Source organism: Alligator sinensis, unplaced genomic scaffold (genome assembly GCF_000455745.1).
Source record: "Alligator sinensis unplaced genomic scaffold, ASM45574v1 scaffold1470_1, whole genome shotgun sequence".
NCBI classification, from domain to species: domain Eukaryota; kingdom Metazoa; phylum Chordata; order Crocodylia; family Alligatoridae; genus Alligator; species Alligator sinensis.
Window position 1 is genome coordinate 82,119 of NW_005843269.1, and position 22,397 is coordinate 104,515.

Sequence of the window (22,397 nt, forward strand, 5' to 3'; positions counted from 1 at the left end):
TTGGCATAATTAAATATATTTAGAATTTCACATTGCAATTCAAACCAGCAAATAAAACTGACTTGATTATACCAAGCAGCAGCACAACTAAAGTTTTAACATACTCTGTCACTTGACGCCAGGTGATCAGGATATAGTGAAACTATGAACTGATGCAAAATGCATTTGTCATAGCATCCTACTCCTGTGGACATCAGGGTTAAAAATCATTTTTAAGCTTTGGGTATTTTTTTCTAAAAGGGCATAAACTCATCCAGCGTTCTCTTTACCCCAACTAAATGCGGGTGTAAAATGTGTCAGAAGAAATGATGGCATATTTTAATAGAATCGAGTACCAAGATATGCAAGGAATGCAAAATAAGGTCTTTTTAGTTAATTAGACTCTTGAATTTCCCTCATGAAAGTGTGGTTTACACTCCATTTTATTAAAATGAAGGTGCATTATGATTATTAAATCAGATATGGATATGCAAGAGAAATGTCACTGTTCCTACCCTCTCAATTAATGTCCATAGAGTGCCACTCTTGTTCATAATAAGCTAGTAAATACAACTAACTTTGGGGTTCTACAAATAAAGTTTAAATAAAAAAAAATCTTATACTGTATATTGGTTGTGACACTATTTGCAGATCTTGAAATGTGGAACTTCTAGGTCATTTAAGCATTATATTTGACCTTTGTTCCTAAAATACATAATAGAGCTAATACAATGGGATTGTATATACTTGTTCAATTATTTTGACCAAAAAGTTTAATAAATTTTAAATGTTTACTTGAACTTGCTCTGTGTAGTCTGACACCTTCCTTATTTTAATCTTTTGAAATTTGAAATGCCACCCAAATTCCCCAGTGATTCCACATAGATGCCAAATCGGCTTTTTGCTGCATTCATTTGGTTATTTCCCTTTTTCAAATAAGCATAGTAAATTAATATAGATATCTAACAGCCCAAATGCTGCATTTTTGCAGCATTGGGTAGACCAATTTATTTTCCAATGAGCAAAGTAAAATATGTTTTAATGTGTAGAAATTCAGACCTGTAATTCAGAAATCCATCTCACCATGTCTTGTATATTTTAGAGCTATTATAATTAGGACCGGTAAAGTCTAATCTCTTTGCTTAGGTTACAAAAATCTGCTGGCAGAGCTATACATACATTAGGAATCTGAAAAGATTTCATATTGTAGCCAACCTTGCACTGCTAGCAAAACCCATGGTGTGATTCCAGGTTTCCTACTAAGCTTCTGCTAGGGGGAGCCTATATAATGTTGGTGCCATCATAATTTCCTAAAGTGGTAGCAGTCATCACTGTGTTAGATGGCCTAAGTAACCATAGGTGAAAAAAGGATGGAAATTTAAAGGATTTTACTGAGACTGGATAGCTAGTTATTTAATAAAAACTAGGTACATTTACTTGCATGGTTTTGCAGCTAAATAGCTAATAATGGTTCCTGAAAATCTTTCACCGTGTACCTCACTTAACCAGTCTTTCTGGTAATTTTTTTCTGGTGGATGGAATTCTCACTCAAATTTTCAGATGTTCACACAGAAATGAGATCATTGAGAGATCAGTTAAATCAATTAACAATTTTGGTATCTCAAACCAGTCTGTAACACCTCATTCCTCAAGTGCATCTTTATTTTGCCTTTGAGTAAGATTTTGTCTTTATTCTTTTTTCCTTGCTAGATTCCTACATTGTGCCATCATGAATTATGATACCTTGAACCTTCGCATTGTCAAAAAAAAAGATTGGTATGATTTCAAGTGATAGTATAATTAACAAGAATATTATGTATTAGCATTATATATGTGTAGCTTGCAGTTACTGCAGGAGAAATTCCAAAAGCTCAGATTCTGGCAGATAAAATATTGTTTGTTATAAGAAATAGTGATTTGGTTTTATGCAAATGTTTCCTACAAGCATGATAACTGTGGACAGCTGTTTCATGTCTTTAAGGCGGTGTTTCTCAGCTGGGGCACTGTGGTGTCGCAAGATACTTTGAGGGATGAGGCAGGAAATGTGAAGATAAGCAGATGAGAACAGGCTCAGGCTCTCCCTGCCTGGCTGTTCCCTTATGCCCACTGTAAGGAGTTGAGCACTAATATATTCGTTTTTAAAATGGGATGCCACTCAATTCACAAAATTATGGAGGGCTGCCTTGAGGTTAAAAAGGTTGAGACCCATTGCTTTAAGGAAATAAGTTTAACTTTTGAATCAACACAGGAATTTCCAGGTAAGAGTCACAGACTTTTTCTTTTTAATTTATACTTCTGCACTGTACTTTCCTGAAGTACCCATATTATCTAATACTGTAATTCAACATGCATGTCAAAGTGCATAAATACTTCAAGGATTATGTGCTGTACTGAGTTGTATATGAATTCTTATTGATAATGAAGAGTCTCAAGTTGGTCCCTTAAAATTGAGACAAAATCTCTTTTAATCTTCTAAAAAAGTAGGGTATACTAGGATCTAGTACGATCGGGGAAGCAGAGATGAAAAAGGGATTAAATGGGTTCAGGCTCACCTATTGGAAACAATCTAGCTGCCTATTGGTAGATAAGTTAACAGTAGAAGATAAAGCTATGGAGCTAGGCACTAACAGATTTATATATCTATTTCTGTATTTCCTGTGAAACAGAGTACATATTTAATGGAAAGCACTTTACTTGCTTGTAGATTAGAATGTAATTTCTCAAAATAAATTGAAATATTGTTTGTTCATTGTGCTATTTTAGAATTCTAAAATTTGGTTATAGGCAGATAAGTGAATTGTAAGACTGGCAGTACTGGTGCTTTCCATTGATAGGGCGCTTGAAGGTAGGAATGGAGATTTGGAGGGAGTGGGGAGACCTGCTTTAAACTGTTGGCAAAATGAAATGACATGCTGATGGATCTAACAATGTTTAGTGGCTAGGTTAGTAACATGAAAAGTTTTACAGAGGGCCTAATGTGCTAAATTGTTTTTTTCAGGTATAGTTTATGGAATTCTCAAACCTAATTGTTTGGTTTAAGTACTATATAAAATACAAGTTATACATAATACTATTTTATGTATTTTTCCCGTGAGTTCCAGTTAAGATATCTGTAATTCATACTGATGTGCTGCAGATGTAATGTACTAGAACATTAACATGCGTCTCTTTAGCATTCCTGTGAAAATGAGAAAAGTGTGAAAACATATTTTCCCTTCACAGACTCTGCTCATTCATCCCTAATGAATCATACCTCTTGCTTGTAAATTTTGGAAGCAGTCCACTATGGTTGTTGGGAACTGTAGTATGAAGCCTCTGCCTTTGCTCAGACCACCCAGCTTTTTTCCCTTCTAGCAGTGAAATGATTGGTGAGTCATTTTTTTTTAATCATTGTTTTGTTTTGTCATTTTGTGTGTATTAGTATTGGTTAACTTTCTAGGTCCCTTCCCCTTCTCTTAAAGCTAAGAGTATTGAGGCTGCAACCTTCTGGCTTCTCAGTTGTATGCTCCTCTTGAATAATTTGTCTTTGTCCTGTCAATATAGCAGTAGAGAGGAGTCTTGTAAATGTGAACTCAAGTCCAAAAGACATTGCAGGTGATTTTTCAGGAGCCCGAGAAACAATTACTTCACAAGCCACAGACTTTGTTTTTCATGGACATGGAGAACTGCTTTGGATATTGTGTAGGCCGCTGCCTTCTCCCTGAAACCTGTGGCTCCTACAAGGAGCAAAACCAGTAGCAGAGAGCTCTTCACAGCCTATTCAAGAACCAAGGTTGGTAAACTCCAGAGGGTCCAGTTACTCAAAATGCAGAAGCAAACATGGTAATGCACCAATTGGTATTGCAAAGGGCAAGTAAAAAATGTAAAAAAAACACATTTTCTTTATTACCTTCCCACGTTAAAAGTATGTTAGGACTTTTCTTCCAGAGGCTATTACCGTGCTATGTGAAACTGTCTTGGGCTGCAGTATAATAGAAATTGTGCCTGTCAAATTTTCAGCCCAGAAATCTCTGCTGATGAAGAAAAGACATCTTTTCCACTCTAAAAGCTAGCTTTTGCCCAGAAAATTAAGGAGTGGTCTTACGTGAACTGAGACAAGTAAGGACTCCATTCCCCCTGCATCTAGGGATTACAGGGAGGTGAGCAAAAGATCCCCCTTCCATATTCAGAATGATTCCTATTTTGCTGCATAAAGCCTTGGCGTATGGTTTCTCCTGTAGTAGTTATATAGCTACCAGCCAACCAAGGAGAACAAGCAAGCAGTCTTTCAAGCTTCTGAGGCCATCTAGCAGCTGGCCTTAGACTCAAGGATTTGTACTGCCTTCGGTTATAAGACAGTGGTTCTCCACCAGAATGCCACAGCACTTATATTACTAGCACAAGAAAAACCCAGAGATTTCAGATAAGAATACAGTGTCAAAAACTAATGACCTGTGGTCTTTCTGAATTATTTGCAACAGTAATTTAGTTTTCCTTAGTCCAAGACTTAAAGAAGTCATTGCAGGATTTGCTCCTCCATTGAAAGACACTGGAAAGCCTTCACTCAGACTGAGGACATGCCACAGAATTTCAGAGTTAACTGTAGCCAAACAATTCCTTCTCCAGAGAAATGGATCAATTTGTAACTGACCAGCTGTGAGAAAATACCCTCTCCTACCAGTTGTTAAAGATCTAAAATATTTGCAGAGTTATCCAGGTGTCAAATACATTTGATTTGGCCTACCATATTTACAGAAATGATTTGCAAAGATTTACTCTCGAATCAACTGGTTCCTTACTGTGGTAATCCATAGCCTGTTATTTCCATGACTGTTGACAAGGGTTAAAGCCCAAGTTTGGTTTCTCAAAACGTGTCTTCAGAAATTCCTAAGAAGTTGAACCACTTCCAGGTATGACATGATGCAATGTTGGGTGATATTCCTGGATCCCATCTAAATGACCATTGTCAGTTTATTTGTACTTACCAGCCAAAAACTCACCCTATTTTCATGCTAGACAAATGATTCTCCACCAGGATTCTGCAACACCCCAGGGTACTGCAAGATCCCTTTAAGGGTGCTCTGGGACACTGCACAATATTCATGTTGATGTGCAACCACCTATACACGATTCACAAGATAAACCCAGAGACTTCAAATAGGAATTCACATGTCATGACCCAAAGGGTATGATTTTGTGTGCGCTTCGGCACTGCAGAATTATTTCCTGCCACGAGGAGCTTTCTTTGCATGGTGCAATTCTCAGTTGCATAGAGAAAACCCCAGTGCAAAGGAGTTCCCGCCATTTGCATGCAAATTTGTTTCCCACTATTGGCTGTTTCTAAATTATTCCCACGTGGCGGCTAGCGATTGGCTTGCTAGCTGTATAAGAGGCTTGAGCAGTTTCTGCCCAAGTTGGAGGAGGAGGACTCCACAACCATCTTGTGGAGGAGAAGGAGGACTTCACATCTCGTGAAGAACTCTAAGCGCGCTGTGGAGCTTAACGAACCCAGCGTGTGCCTTAAGAAGGATATAGGGGCCTGATCAACCTCTAGCCTCTCCCTGTCGCCGCCTGATCCCTCGACGTACCCTTCCCTGCGCGCTCGTGGAGAGTCACCTTTTGGACTCTCATTGTGGTATCCAGAGCTCTTCGGGTTATTTCATCCGGTTGATTCGACGGGCTCACGGTTCCAGAGCTGTCAGCCGGCCTTGGACCAGAGTTCGCGGTTAGAACTCTTGGCCGCTCTTCTTCTTTCCTATCCGTAACTGCAACGCAAGCAAGTTTTCCTGCCTGCACCGCGACCGTCTACGGTGCAAGTAAAATAATCTTTAATCAACCGCTACACGTCCGTGCCTAATTCTAGTCCGCCGTGCCGAATTCCCCAACCCACGTGCCAGGGCTGCTGGCCACAGCCCGCCGCGTGCCCCCGAAAGCCTCGGACCGCTCCTGGCCCGCACATCACATAGCATCAAAAACATCCAGACCTGTTGTGGTCTTTGAATTCTTTGCAACAGAATTTCTCTAAATACTTTTCCAAGAAATGAGTGATAACTAAGGGAAGTTTCCAAGGGACGATTTGATTCTAAAAAGTTTGAGAACCACTGCACTGTGTCCTCATATACACATAATGGAAGCTAGTAAAGGAAGGCAGAGAGTATACCTGGAAGACGAAGTTGCAGAATCTCAGCATCCACATCTGCTGAGGTCACTTCAACAGTCCTATCACTGGTATGTTTAATCACAAAACGTTTTTTTCTGGAAGATGAAGTAGCTGTCCACATGCATTGCTCGTAGTCACAGGGCTTACTATCCACCCTCCAACTGTCTAAAGGGCAGTTTCAGGGGTGTTGGTTGTAGTTGTGTTGGTCTAAGGACATAGGCAAACAAGGTTCTTTGGGTAAATGCAATATCTTTTATTAATCAACTCAAATAGTTGAAAAAACTCTTCTTAGCAAGCTTTCGGGCATAAACCCTTCATCAGGCAGGGGAAGCATGTGCAGATGGTCTGTGCTGTTCCTGGACAGAGTGGGAAAGCAGCCAGAGACCAGTATGAATGCAAGAAAGCCAGTCAGTTAAAATGTAAATTGAGGTGGTCAGTAGATGAGAGACAGGTGGAGGGAGGAAGGGGGAATGAATGTAGCTGTAGTCAAAGGATAAGACAGACAAGATATGAGGGGGGAAAAAAAGGGAACCATCAGCCAAGGCCATTCCCCATGTGTAAGGCCTGAGTAGCAAGGGTCATGCGTAGGAACTGATTGCAAATACAGGGTTTGAGGCATTGGTTGCCTTGTAGTGTTGCACCTGGAAGTCGTCAGAAAAGCAGCTGTGACATATCCTGAAAGGGAAGGGAGATGGCTCAGGACTGATTAGAAAGGGAAGCTTGGGAACTGAGCAAGAAAAATGCTACCTCCTAATACCTTTGGGGAAACAGCTCTGAACAGTCCTTGGAAATGAATGCAGTTGTACCAAAGGAATACCTGAGTTCTATAATCAGTTCTCTTCATAACTGCCAAAGCCTTGAATATCGGCTAACTGCTTGGGCTAAACTAGGCAACAATATAAACAAGAGTCAGCCCAATGATTCATTGACTACAGGCTGAGACAAGAACCAGTACCACTTACTTAGAAAAATTGCAATAAACTAAACTGCAGACAGTAGTAGTGCTCACAGGAAAGGTCTATTTGCCCTTAGAGGTTTGTTTATGAGTGAAGCTTAAGTGCTTTACTGAAGTGACCTAGAGATCAGAGCTCCTCTGTGTCTACCCCAGGAAAAGACAATTATTTGTTTTTCAAGGTTTATATTAAGGATGCAAGGAAGAGGAGAAGGGAGAAATGAAGTTCCCTTCCACGCCCCCAGTGGCCCAGATGGCACTTCCAATAGCCAGAGAGACTACATTGCATCAACAAAAAATGCCAGATCTCTTAAATCAGACACTTCCTGCATGACCAACGCATAACAGTATGGATGTGGTCTTGTGAGGAAAATTAATACCTCTGGAAACTTCTGCACAAGGTGAGTTCTTGTACAGCTACTAGAATACACTTCCCAACATTTTTTTCTGAACAAATATCTTTGGAAGGGTGTGGCTGGGTTTTATTATATATTTCTGGTTTAAATGTATTCATATTGTAATATTCCCTGACTGGTCTGTACACTGGGAAACTGTGTTTGGAAATGGAGCTGTGGGGATTAAATGAGCATTACAGTCTCTTAAGGAACTTATACAGGAACCCGATGCCGGCTTGGATACGTTCTACTTGGAACACATCGGAACAGACTCAATTAATCGTGTCTGCTGGAAGACTCCAATTAGAATGCTCCAGCAGCCTCAGCGTCGCATGTATTTAGCATCCTTGCATTTCAAAATAGCGGTGGAGCGCTTTAGCTAAAGTTTGTTGAATTAGTTTTAGCTGAGGTGCCCCCCCCGCCATTTTGAAGGGCAGGATGCTGAATACACAAGATGCTGGGACCGTTCTAATTAGAGCAGCTCTTGGGAGCCCAAGAGCCACTTTAATTAAAACACATCCTCCTCCCCCACCCTCCGGAGCACATGTAAAGATGCCCTTAAGTCTTCAGTTTAAGCCAGCACAAGCTCCGGTATCTTTTTCACGAAGGCGAATAACCAGGTCATTAGATGCCTGTAGCTCTGCTATCACTGAGGGCACAAGCTGCTTTCACACCACTGCTCCTGTACAATCACAAATGGACTCTTCAGTCTTGAAGGTCATTTGCCATCTACTGTCTCATCAGCTTCCTGGTGGCAGGTGCAATGCATGAGAGTCCCTGCAGATACAGACACTGATCTGTATCTCCTGATATCTTCTATAGTCATAAAAGTCTTTGGCACCCTGGCAAGCCCCAGTGGCTGCTCATTAATGCAATCTGATCTTTAGCATCTAGCTGCCTGGACCTTTTGAGAATTAGGTGGTGTCACTGCTCCAATCTTAAAGGAATGCAAGCCAAAATTTCCAGTATACTTGAGTAGGTTAACTTCTTCCCCTCTACCTGCCACAAAATTATACTTGGTTGAGTATCTGTTAACCTCATGCACATGTTTAGGCCCAGTTCCTAATCCTATATACTGAGGAACGCTTCGACACCATTCTTGGGACATAATTGTTTACCTGCATGTCCCCTTAACTCAGTCATGGCCTCTTTTCCTGCTTAGTTTCTGAATACCTGGTTCAGTGACATTAATTAGAAAAAAACTACACAACCACTCCTACATGCCTGCAGCTGTCCCCTGCTGCCTGTGCCACAAGCTCACTAATCCTGAAAACGCTTAAAAAAAAAAAAAAAAGGACCTGACAAATATCACTTTGAATAGAGCTACCTCCATCCCACAAGTGCACACTCCTAAGTAATGTTGCCAGCAACCCCACTAGAATCTGAGTGATTCTAGAGTATCTGTCAACTTTCCTTTATCCATCATATCTAGGCTCCCTCGTATTGTTTCCTTAATAAGAATTCCCTATCAGAGCTAATAGGTCCTGCAAGCCTGTAACCAACTCCCGGGGCAGCAAAGTGCTCTGAAATTGCAGGTGAAACCCATCCACAGGACACCAGAGATACTTCAGAGATGTGCCAGATGTCCTGGAGTTTGTCCTGTATGTCCAGCATGCAGAGCCAGCTACACTTTTTCCAGTTTCAGAGGCAGCCCAGTGGAATACAGCAGCATGCCTGAGAGAGTGGGCATTCCCCCCACACCCTGACCAAGCATAGGTCGGATGGCTCAGAGCCAACCTGACCCATAACGTGGTTCCAGAGTGCAGGTCTTGGCTCCCCATCCTGACCCCTCTCCCTGCCAGGAGTTTGGGATGCAGAGCCAGGCCCCTGATTCTTGGGTCTTCCAGGCAAGGGGGTGCTCCTGCTTGCATTAGGCTATCTGACAAGGTAGGTAAGCTCAGACGGTTCAAAAGTGGTTCTTAACCAGTAAATAAAGAAATTATGGAGGAGTGCTAAAAATCCTGAGAACCACTGGTCTTAATGAATCAGATGTAGTTTACACCTGAAACTGCTCTTAATCTAGGAGTAAAAAGGATGTGGAAGTGAAGCAAGAAAAAAAGCAAAAACTGGAGGTGCCATGTGTGTACTGATTACTTTTTGTTCCTTTTAGTTGCAAGCACCCCTGTGGCACAGAATCCAACACTGCCTTGGGTTGCCAGAGCCTGAACTCAGTTTGGCAACATAGTTGGGCTAAAGGGATGTTCAACCACGCTTATTCTACTGTAAGACTTACAGACTGACATTTTCCATTCACAAGCAGCAGGCTACCACATCAATATGTTCTTCTGTAGAGGGGTTTTCTTTGCTGCTGTTATGAAATAAGAGAATGAAGCAAAATACATTGCCTCACTTTTTATTAATGGTTGGTGCTTTCATACAATCAATACATAATAATAGTATTTAACTGAATGTTACCTCTGTGGTACCAGAAAATGCATTCAACAACACCTGTTAAACTTTTAAAAATATCACTCTAATTAGGTCAGAATCTATTTAAATACAAGGAACTTTAATGCACTACATTTTTTAACATGAAAGCAAATCAAGAACTGTTAATCTAACACCACTGGAAAAGTGGTTTTTAAGAATCCCAGCTACATAAAATTCAATATGTACATACATTCATGCAAGCTGACTGGGGCTACAAGTAAAAGTACCGTTGCAAGATATAGGTTTATTTGATGCTGTCTAAGCCAATAAGAGACTTATTGGCTTACTCTTCCTTTAAAAGTACCCAAAATAATTGGTGCTAAGTTATTACACAAAAGTGCATTGATTTTGGGGGAAGGGGTGGTATTCTTGGGCACATTTATCTGACAGCTATTCAAATCTCAAAGTATCCTCAGTAAGTCAGGGTAATAAAAAGAAGTGGTTTAATTCTACCCTAACTTTGGCTTTGGAATGAACTTTAGAGGTACTGGCACTCCCTTTCAAAAACCTCAACTGGGGTTTTAATAATTAAATCGTGTCAGGTTTTAGGTTCTCAGTTGCGTCTATTTTCAATGATTTACTATTTGATGGAAAAGGCTATTTATAGAAGCCAAATAAATCTGATGAATCTCCTGTTGAGAAGATTAATAAAATATAAAGAAATTCAGTACAACATTATGCCCTCATCCTCCTAGTACTGCACGTGCTTAACTTCATATAGTTGAAAAGTTCCAATAACCTCGAACAGACTACTCATAAGGAAGGTTAAGCATGTGTATAACTGCAGAATTTGGCCCAGGGGTTTAATATCACTGTTTTGCTTTGCAGCAGTAGACTATTCCCCTAGCTGTGATACCCCATCAAGGGTACAGCATGAACACTATTATAGTATAGGGTGCTCACTGTTAACCATAAATGGAGGCATTACAAAAAGCCATATTAATTTCAGTTCCATTCCAAGTACAAAAAAAGTCCTGACTTCCCCAAAAAGTGATAAAACCAAAAGTAAAAAACAAATTTATTTTTAAATGATGATACTGCAAACAGATGAAAGCAACGTGTACTGTGCTGGTTCAGACAGCGTGTGTTCATTCTACATTATGGGGGTTGGACTAGATGACCTCCTGAGGTCCCTTCCAACCCTTATTTTCTATGATTATAAATTTGACTTTTTTTTTCCAATACTAATTAATTAGATGTAAATATCTGCAAAGTATTTAAAAGAACAGCACATACCGTAAAAATAACCTTGACACTACCAAAGATTCAGCTTTCATAGTAGTTAGGGGTCAGAAGGGACCTGAACAGATCATCTAGTCTAACCCCCCGCCACTGGTTGGAGCACACGCTGGGATCACATGACCCCAGACAGGTAATCATCTAACCTCTCTTTTTGAATTTATCCAAGGTAGGAGCGAGGACCACTTACTTAGAAAGTTGGTTCCAGATCCTAGCTACCCTGACAGTGAAATAGTGCCTCTTAATCTCTAACCTTCAGAAATTATTTCTCAACACTGGGGAAAAAGAAGATGGTGAACCCATTCTGAATCCACAAGAAAAAACTTTATTTAAATACATAAATCCTCCAAAGGATATGGCAAAGATTATTTTTGTCTATTTCACTAAATGAAGATAAAACACCTGAATTAAAATGGGTTTTGTAAGTACAAATAAACACAGAAACAAACATACTGCCTGCTTTGGATCCATATAGGAACAAAACCACCTGAAAAGGGAAATAGATCGTTTCCTTGTTTTCACAAATTGAAAATAAAAAAAGCTGTATTCTGCAAGAAGACACAGCGACGGGAATTTTAATTAATTTGAAAATAAGAACAGCAACTGAAAAAGGAAATGATTCATTAGAAACGAAGGTCCAAATTTTAATACAGACTTGTTGTGGACCAGACTGTAAACTTTGCAATTTAAAATTCACTTTAAAATTTAAACTTTAAAATTTACAGAAGCTGAGCATCTAATGCGTCTTAACATTTCGTGTCTGTTTTGTGTAAAATAGACAAGTGACATGTTAAGTAAATGATGTGTCTCCTCAAATGAAGCACCAACATTCTCCAAAATATTGTATGTAAAGCCACAGCTTTTGGACTAACCCCTGATTGTCATGATTACTTTAATAATGGCGATATTTACTTTTTACAGAGTATAAAGAAACAGTACTTTGGATGGATGATTAGCTACATCACAATCTGTACTATATATAAAAGCTAAGGTTTCATCTGTTCTTAACACTGAGTTCTTCAATTTTCAACAATGCCTCCCTCTACATTACAGTAGATGTTAATCAGTCTGAAGCATGCTTTATGAATTGATCCAAAAAGCTATTTATAATAGCTTGGTTTCAGTGTCTCTTCTCCCACTCTACTACTAAACTAGGAACACAACATTTTACAAAACAAATGCACACAGGTCATGTAACCTTTGCAAATTCAGAAGTTTCTGTGATTCACTGTTTTGTATTCCCAGATGGGTATCCCTGCTGCTTTGAGACTGAATTTCACCATCCTTTTAAAATGTGCTGGTTGAAGTTGTGGTTGTCAAACGTCTTCCAATGTAAATCCTTGAGTAGAAAATATTTGTCAGTGAGTGTTGCATTTCATTTTTAAAAGAATGTATAGTATGTCAAGAATAATATTTTCCTCATCAGGTTATGTAATTTATGGTGAGAGCAATAGTGCCTGCTAGAATTAAGACTGCAAAACAGTTTGCATTTAAAACCCCAGATTTCAGTTGTTTATGTCTTTGCATAGCTTTGTCCTGTAATGAACCCTTGATTTTAAGATGTAGAGTAGTTCTTCAGTGCCGGCCAAGCCCATTCAATTTTAATAGTGGAAAAGTCAGAGAGAATTAAGACAAAGATCAGAAAGAGCTTCTGAAGCTACATAAAGTTGGTTATTAAAATACAGTTTTCCCTCCCCCGGTGTTGTTATCCAAATGTTCTCATTTGCTTCTAAGCATCTCACTTCTAACGTCTACCTGAGACACTTTTTAACGTTTGATAATTAATTTTTCAAAGTATGTTTTCACTGCTGTTCCAGATTATCTCTCTCATATTTGTTTGCCTTCCTCATTCTAAAGAAGTGACCACTCCGAGAGACTATCATTTTGACCTCCGTTAAACTTAGCATTTTATAAAGCTGCAAGATGTGATTTTTTTTTTAGTAGTCTGTCCTTCCTTTGGCTAGAAAGTTCTAAGGTCACAGCAATGCTGAAAAGCCAAGTAAGAAGTATGGGCAGTGTAAGGATTCCCCTCTCTTTTTGTAAAAGACATGTACTAGATTTTTCCTATCAAGTCTCATGCAGTTAACACAGCCATGTTTTATTTCCATTTATACAATCAACTCTGTGGACTAATTTTGTGTTAAATTTCAACATATATTTAAGATTAGGAATAAAGTAATAAATGAGATCTAGGATTTGGACAGGATGGCTAATCTGTACCTACAGAGTTCCAGAAGCCTTGTCCCTTAATTTCAAAGGGACACAGTGGTTCAATCTCGCCATAACTACTGTGTTGCATATCTGAACTGAGGGAGGGAGGGAAGGGAAATACTGTCAGGTAAAGAATTCTTAAAATAGTATCAGAAGCACTGGCACACATGTTACTGAGCCTAGCTGTGATGCCATGTTCAACAGTTTTACAGGGGGGCAGCTCATTTAATTTCCTTGCTAATTTAGTGACGTGAGATGAAATGAAGGCCTGTCACCTTGTAGAAGAAACAACTTTTACTTTGCTGAGTTATTTAAAATACTCTCTCCCCAAAATATATGGCACTCCCTTCTCTGCCCCTTAGAACTGGGCTGGGGGGGAGAAGATAAGAAGGACTGCTGGGAAATGCAGACGGGTCCTCCCTATTAGCCCTGCAGAGAAAGACTTGATAGTCCAGAATAGCATCTTTCCCTTTACAGAGCTGCTCCTGTATAGTTGCTGGAGTTCTTACTAGTGCATGGAGCCTCATTATGGATGGGCCTGGCTCTCACACAGACTCCTTGACCTCTGTATTGACCCTTAGGAATCTAACAGGCTTAGGAAACGGACCCTAAAGGCAAATCTTAGCCTAACTGGAATGAGTGAAGGCTGATCTCTTCTTTGTAGTTTCTCTTGTAGGTAGTGGGAAGGACGATTCAGCCCAATGCTGAAAAACAACCCCACTGTTGGATAAGATCACGTGATTCTTAAATAGGCAGTATAAAATCCACCATTATATCCCCTTTAAAATTGGTTTCTAAGTGAAAATTCACCCTTTAAAACAGAACAGAGTAGCATACATGTATGTACAACTCTTAACTCCAGTGTCTGACGTATTTCTAAGCAGGTCTTCTAGGAATGAGAAAAGCATAAGGAAATTGATTTATACAGCAGTGCTACAAGCAAACAGATAGGAAACAAAATAAATCACTGATGATCTTTGGTCATATTCTGCTTTTTCTCCTGCAATAAAATAGGTCTAAATTAGTGGGTATCAATTACTGACTGACTGGTCACTGTAGATCTATGTTGAAAGAACTGTACTGTTTAAATTAAGACTGAGAAACTAGAATGACACTGTTCAGAGAGGTCAATTTTTAAATTAAAAAAAACTTACCCCAGACCTACAGCAAGCAAGTGAGAGAGAAACAGAGACGGAAGGAAAATCTTTAAAAACTCTGCTGAGAATATGCCCCCTTTCTTCATCACACTGGTGTTTCTCATGCTGAGAGTGGCAGTTCGACGAGGGTGTTTAAAGAGGAATTCCCTAGTTTGGGGGAGGAGAGGAAGAACAAATATTTAATAAATAAATAAAATATTTCTCTCTTAAGAAAATAAAAGCACTAGTTAAAAGCAGTTTGTTGCTAATGCTAAGGACACTCACTTTGGTGGGATGTTCTCAGGCCTGCTGGACCAATCCCATATCCAATCTGAATTTTTCTTCAAGAGTCTTTCTACTTCTCTCCTTCTTTCAAGAAAATCTTCTTCAGACTAAAACAGAAAATCATCCTCAAAACAGTGCATTGGACTGTTCTAGGACTTTGCAACTGACAAAAACCACCCTTCTAGAAACTGAAGCAACTTTCTGAACTGTTTTCTGCTAACAATCTAGCATTGTCTAAGTAATGTCAGCTCACATGATACCTTCACAATTCAGCCCTACCATCTATTCCCCCATGCTAATTCCCCAATGTGCATGCAGTGTTCATGTGTTCCAAAAACCTTACAGTCTATCACTTCCTTTTATATCAAGTATCTGCCTCAGGCTGGATCCTCTTTAGAAAACTTCAGTCTAAGTGATTCTGCTACTTCTGAAAACAAAGCCAAGGAAAAATGCATCATTTTTCCCTGTGTTAAAAAAGTTCTGGTGACTTGAAAGAAAAAACTCTGGCACTGCCCTGCTCTGAAGTAGAGTCTTGAAACTGAACAGAAGTGAGATCTTTTCATCAGGGATGTGCCTTTTGCCAATTGATATCTGACCAAGATAAACGTTTATGAATAAAACTCAGTTCACACATGCTCAGATGGAAACTTAATAGAAAGTTCAGCAGCTAAAGTCTCCTCAGATTCCATCCATGCTGAACATGTTACAAGCAGGGAGGAATGAGTTGGATTTCCCTACTAATGCTGCTAAGTGCTATGGTAGGTCTTGGGAGAGTATCAGTACTGAAAGCAGGGGTCTTGTGTCTCCTGTTCCCCAAATGTCTCCTACTAGGTTGAGACATAGTGGAAGCTGCCTTATGGGATGCAGAGGTGACAATACGTGGCAGGAGAACTACAGTGGATGGAGGCCAGGAAGAGAAACTGAGGGCCACCGGAATGAAAGAACTTCAATGTACAACTGAAAGCCAGGTGGGGGAAAATACAGGGACCAGCAAGAGGGAGGTAGAAACTGAGACTATTTGGGGGGAAAAAAAAGACGGAGCCAAGATGAGGAATCTAAACAGTGGAGCCTTGGATAGAGGAGAAAAGAAGAACCTGAACATGCAGAGAACAAGTCTCTAAGTACGAGACCACAGCACCCTCCAGATCTTGAAATGGAACCCAAGATTTCTGAATGTCATCATTCCTCTTCTGTCAGCAAATATCAGTGAAACTCTAGGCAAAATATTTCAAGCCCCTTAATGCTGGGTCTGTACACAGAATGGCATCCTACTACTGCTACTGGTTACTAGATTAGCTCATGTACCCATGGCTTGCATGGCAAATCCAAAAGTTTCAGCAGGGCTGCTTTCCCACATGGGCGTTGATATGATATAGCATATGGAACTTTCTCTTTCAGCTTGCTTTTTTAGGAAATTATATATCCATTAACTGTTAAAAGAACATAATGTTTGCGAAGTCAGACATGCAAAAGTTAGGAAACGAAGGTTGTGGTTGTGTTTGCTTCCCCATGATATGGCATTGTTACATGATGAGGGCCTAGTTTTTCAAATGTTTCCTGCCTCTTGCTACTGCACAGGATGGATGCATCTAGAGATGCAGAAGGAAAGGACAGGTGTCTTTATGATCTGTGCTTTATTTGTTGCTGAAGATACAAGGTGTGAAAGGAATGTGATGGGAATACAGGAAAAGAAAGGATTAAGATAACGTGGTTAAAATAACAGAATGCTGCCCTAAGGAACTCTATCTGCTGCCACTTCTCAAGGGTTCCTGTGTAATGTAAGTTAAGTCACTTCAGCCAACTTTTCAGAGAGTATTGCATAAAAATTTGTCTCAACTCTGCATCACCGATTTCTGTTGTAGAGAACCGATCTTGAAGACTCTTCATCCACTGCCACTTGACAACAGGACAAAAATAGTGCAGGTCCAAACATATCTGTCTCCACTGAAGCACTCACACTTTTATCTAAGAACTACTTCACAGAGATTTTTTTCCACAAAATAAATAGTAAAAAAACCAAAGCAGCTCTGGAGACCTATGATTCTAGCCTCCTTATAGCAATGTAACAATAAACAGACTTAAATATGAAGAAGTAGAATCAAAACATGACTCTTTATTATATAAATCCTTTTTCATCTTAATCTTCTAGTTCCTAGCACTCTTCACAAATATAACAGTAATATGCAAAAATGGTTCAAAGAATAAGGGGTAAATTATCAAAGCAATATGCAAGAACTTAAATTCTCATTTCCAGTGAATAGGAATCACATAGCTAAATACCACTTTGTTGCTTCTAAAATGTACCTTTGAGGCTAGAATGTCTGCTAGACAGAAGCAAAGACTTTGAGAAATGCAATAGTTTTTTAAAATTTGAAATTCACTCATTGTGAGCTGTTATTTAAAAACAAAACTACCCCTAATTATCTGAATCTGTGAAATACATAGGGCTGACAATCACAAGAACAGGACAAAACCTCTGCACTTGGAAGATTTCTACGTGACATTAGTGACTAGCAGTATGCCTACGTATATTGTCTTCCATGTTTGCATCACAAAATCTTTAATAGGTTTGAGGACTTCAATCCTTTAGGCCTCTTTGAAAATCCCTTCTCATATGTCTACAAAATGCCTATGCAAATCAGTGATGTAGAACTGTCCATACAAGGAGCATGATCTTGCACAGACTCAAAGGGATTACTGCCTAGTATAAAGTTACTCAGCTGTTTTAGTTTTTCCAGGCTGTCTTGTATTTTCCAATGCTAGTCTTCCAACTGTGACAATCACAGAATAAGCAAGCTTTTACCTGAGAGCTACTCTTTTCTCCACTGCTGTGACTCTCCATCTCAGAAGCTTTGTTAATGTCATGAGGTGTCTGGGACCGAGGAGGGCTTTATAAAGAGAAGCACAAATAGAAAATGGTCTCATTAAATTATCTGTGCCGGTAGCATCTATAGGGTGAACTAAAAGTTAACAAGCAATGTCTGCTGCACAGCTGCAGATTCTTCTTATAAACTGTCACAGCATGGGCAGCAAGAGCATACTGTAGGTGTGACCGCTATTCTGCCAGAATGGCACTGCCATTGCTTGACCATTTAGGATGGCAGCCATCACACACTTCTCCAGGCTGTGAAAGCATCACATTCCTTTTTACTAAATAGGAGTTTTCCCCTTAAATAATGCATCAGTGCAAAGTGCAACTGATGACCTTCCCCTGCAAAGTCAGTGAGCCCCAGCCTGAGAAGCCACCCTTGCAAGGTGTAGGAAATCTTCTATGGCCCTTCCCTTTATCATTTCTTCATAGTTTCTGGATGGACTACTATCTCATACAGCACCAGTCAGCAACCTTTTGCAGTGGCAGCCTGGACTAATCTGGTTTAGGTCTGTAGTAAGCACGAGCTAGGACTCAGTCACTGCTGCCATTGCCACTTCTCCCTGACCATGGCATGGGCAGTCTGCCAAGCCTGCAGACGATCCAATGGCTCTGTGCCTGGATCTGGCCCACAGGTAGTAGACTGCCAATTCCTGCCATACAGTGTTCCAGTTTGTACCCATTAAAAAATATCTGTTCATTGTGGACTTTTTATACATCTGTTTACATACAGATGTAAATACAGCTATATGTTTATACAGGTCTGTCTCTAACATATAAATACACTTGGAAGAGTGCCTTATAGTAATCCCTTGTAATAATGTATTTATTTACCTGTCACAGCGTGAGCTCTCTCTTGAACTGCTCCTTCCAGATTCATGCTGGGCATCTAAGAGAATTTTCTCCATGTCACCATTGTAAATAGAAAGAGAGGCTGGTACTTGTTCTTGATTGGTTGGTTGGATAGTGTTACTATTGCCATTCCCATTGCTGCTGAAGTGCAGTTCCACCCAGGATCCTGCTTGGCATAATTAAAAACAAAACTGTAATAAGCTACAGAGATAAATATTGAAGGCTAAGCAGCCAGATTCTCGCATGACAACTACAAGTGTAACAGCTTTGCTCCTGCCTTCTCAGGTGTGACTAGACTTAATCTGCAGGTTACTACAGGTCAATAATAAAACTCTATCCTAACAGGCCTTCCAGCAGGATACAATTTTAACCCTTTGAGTAAAGTATTTTTTTAAATGTATCTCAGTGTATTTTCCAGCAGAAAATACGCTGATATTTATATGGTTTCCTATTTTTGTCACTCATCTGCAAAAATATTAAGCCCAAAACCTACTGAATTCAAAGTCAATCTTCCAATTGATTTAAATGCAGTTTGGATCAGGTCTTGATATTTTTCGCATGTTATGATTTTTAATAGTTAATGCACATTTGTGAGCAAGTGGCTCTATACAAAGGGAACATAAAGTACTAAACTGTTCACTCTCCTCAGGGTAACATTTTCATGTGATGATCAAATGTACAGTGAAGTATGGGCACAGTGCCATTAATGTTCCAGCTAAGAAACTCGAAGAATGTCTAGTGACTTGCTTAAGCGATGTTGTTAGTAGGCTGACACATCATGCATATCTGATTCATGGGAAAAGCTTGCCAATACAGTGTCTTTTTCCATAGTCAGGTGCAGAAGTTTTTGTTTGCATTCTGTGGGATATTCCACTTCATGGCTCAATGCAGAAAAAAGTCAAAAAACATGGTCATGTAACAGTAACTCTTAATTTATTCATGGAATTTTAGGATTGCAACCCTATTAGTGAAGTGCTTGCATTTAACTTTTTCATAAAAATATCAGTTTTCATTAATGTCACTGTAAGGTAATATAGGGTACCTGGCAACTTTCATCATCTATTGCTACATAAAAATATTTAAGATCAGCTAACAATCACATGATATGTTGCTTTGTCTTCTCAAAGTGTTTTCAATAAAAACTACCACCCAACCACTCTGTAGACAGACTTGGGTTTGATTCCACATTTGTAAAATTGCTTTAATGAATTACGGCGATATTGTATCATATACATGTCAATGGAACTCATTTTTATTTATATATGTTGATACAAACAGAAATTTATAATAGTAAAGATAGAGGTAACATGGTTCCCCTCCTCTGAATTAGCTAGCTAATTAAAAGGTATTTACCTATACAACAGGTAAACACAAGGGGGAAGACAGCAACCATGCTGTAAGGGATAAGTGAGGAAAGAACCATTCTTCACTCATTTAAATTAGGGCTAGGAAAAGGAAATAAGGAACAGTTGAGAGAGGTCCAGACAGTGTGTGACACTGTTCAGAAAGAAACGAAACCAGGAGGAATAAGAGAGCAGCTTTTGTAGAATTCAAAACAGGAAGAGCCAACCCAGCAACTTGGGCAAGAATTTGATAGCTGTATTTTGAATAAATTGAAAGTTCAATAGATAACAGCAAGAAGCCAACCCAACCAGTTGTACTGTGGATGACCAAGAGATGGTTTTAGCAACTTTCCTCCAGAAGTTGGAAATCCACAAAATTCTTAGCATGTAAATAATCTGGGATGCCAATATTGCCAATGGTAGGGGGAGGGGAGGGGAGGGGAGGGGAGGGTCACTTTTGGTCTCAGTTACTGACTCTTTCCATCTTTCTGATTGGCTCTCCTACCTTTGACCTTTGTTCTTTCCTCTGCAATTGCTGATAGCCAGGAAATCCTGAAGTTTTCAGGAGTTATCATCAATGTGTAGGTTAAAGTAGCTCTACCCTGACTGTGGCCTTAGCTCATGTACTTTCAGCATGTTTGAGCATATCATTTGGCTCCCATTCTGCCCTACCTTGCTCCAATGCCTCCTCCAGCCCCAGTTCACATTCTGCTCTTCTATTTATATGCAGATATGAACGCTTCAGCTGAACTATTTAACTATTAAAAACAGAAAAAATCTATTCTTATGATTTCTGTGTCTGGACAAGAGAAAGTCATTTGACAGTGAGCTGGCCAATTCCCCATAAGCAACCATCAAACAGTACAAACAATATGTGCATACTCTGGTCATACTAGTGAAAGTGCCATAATTACATGTCAAAACATTATTTTTTTGTTGGGAGTGCTAAGGAGTCATAAACATTTTTGATCAACTGTCAAAATGTCCAAATTGTGCCAAAAATTGAGTTATAGGTTAATTAATCCTTATACTCAATGATGTGATTATTATTAGATCATTTATATATAAAGCTGACAGCATCTGTTGACAGTATTTACTATCGTAAACAAAGTGACAGTCTTTTTGTAGACTAATTATCTTCGATTATTTTTTTAAGCATTCCAAACATCAAGAACACAACCTTAATGCTAAGCTAATACCCAAATAGGTCATCTGGTTTCTCTCAATGGTAATTACTTCACATTTTAGCTCTAACTGCAAATGGCTACTCAATTTCTCAGACTCATAGCAATGTCAGAATACTTATGCAAATTAAAAACAAGCAGTGATAATTACGTGTTCTTGTGATTGATTCTAAACTGTAAAAGTATTTCTGTATACCAGTAATCGCTAGGAAGTACAACAGTAACTGTTAGGGCCACCCAAAACAAGTGGAAATCAAAAGTATTTCTCTGTTTCCTCTTGTTTATATCAGCTAGGAGCTCCATTTTAGCAGCCCCTAGATGAGAGTGCCAAGCACCCCCAGTTACAACCAAGTCCAAGAGCTCCATCTTCTACCCAAGAAGACATGATCAAGCTCTGCTTTAAAAGTGTTAACGTAGGTCTTTCTTTTATCTGGAGAAGCCAAAGCAAGTTCCTCCAGACCAGTGGTTCTCAACCTATTTGCCGTTTGAGGCAATTTCCCGATTCCCGTGTTTCTGCCTGTGCGGAGGGTTTTTATACAGCTCAGGTGCAGATTTCTCTATTTGCACCCACTCCTCTGAGAAAAGGATCTCTCGGCCAGCTCAGTGGGGAGCAGGGAAACTGAGTCATGGTTCGGGACTAGGGTCCCCTTATTAACACCGGCCAGTGCATCTCAACTCCCTTGAAACTGTCCCTCACAAGCCATTTCTCTCACGTGCTGACCATTGCAACTCAGACCGAACTGCTTCTGGGATCAGAGTATCTGGGAGCAGACCCAAAACAGCAAAAAAAAGGGGCGTTCAGGACTCCCCCACAAAGGTGATCTCAAATCCCCTGCGAGGCCTGGACCCAATCTGCGCACGCGTGACAGAGGATGGCTGCTGCCCACCATCAAGTTTAAGAAACTGCCAAACCCCCAGCTCTCAGGCAGGCGGGAGACGATTGCGTCCTGTACAGGCAGCCCTGCATAACTGCCTAGAAGCCACAGAAAATGAGGGTTGGAAGCCAGCCAGCCTCATCTAAGCCAGCATTTCTCAACCTGTGGGTTGCAAAAAATATCCGAAAGGGTCACGAACACATTTCAAACGTGGATCAACACACCTTCAACACGGGCTCTCCTTTCGAGGAGAAAAGCGTGGCTTCTCCCTCGCAGGCTGGCAGAGCCTGCCCCCAGGGATGGAGATGACGCAGCCCGGCCCAGCGCTTTCCTCCCCCCCGGGCAGAGCGCTTCCTCGTGTCCAGCCCAGCCCCACTTGCCGCCGCTGCCCCTCGCTCACGCAGCACATTACGGAGCAGGGCGCCGATGGGCGCCCAGCTGCTCCGGGCCCGTCCCTCCCTGCCTGCCCCGCCGCTTGTGGGGGTGGGCGCTCCCGCGGGCGCGCCCC

The 22,397-nt window shown here is 40.2% G+C and overlaps 1 protein-coding gene across 1 annotated transcript in view; it reads right to left on the reverse strand.

Annotated features, from left to right (window-relative positions):
* Positions 1–9,802: 9,802 nt before the first annotated feature.
* The window catches only part of BNIP3 (BCL2 interacting protein 3), a 12,798-nt gene continuing 203 nt past the window's right edge, over positions 9,803–22,397 (reverse strand). The window contains exons 2-6 of the mRNA XM_006038154.3: positions 18,470–18,653; positions 17,570–17,654; positions 14,767–14,873; positions 14,500–14,649; positions 9,803–12,473 (exon numbers count right to left, since the gene is read on the reverse strand). Coding sequence (XP_006038216.1) covers positions 12,422–12,473; positions 14,500–14,649; positions 14,767–14,873; positions 17,570–17,654; positions 18,470–18,653 — 578 coding nt within the window. The 3' untranslated portion in view covers positions 9,803–12,421. The remainder of the gene's footprint in view (positions 12,474–14,499; positions 14,650–14,766; positions 14,874–17,569; positions 17,655–18,469; positions 18,654–22,397) is intronic.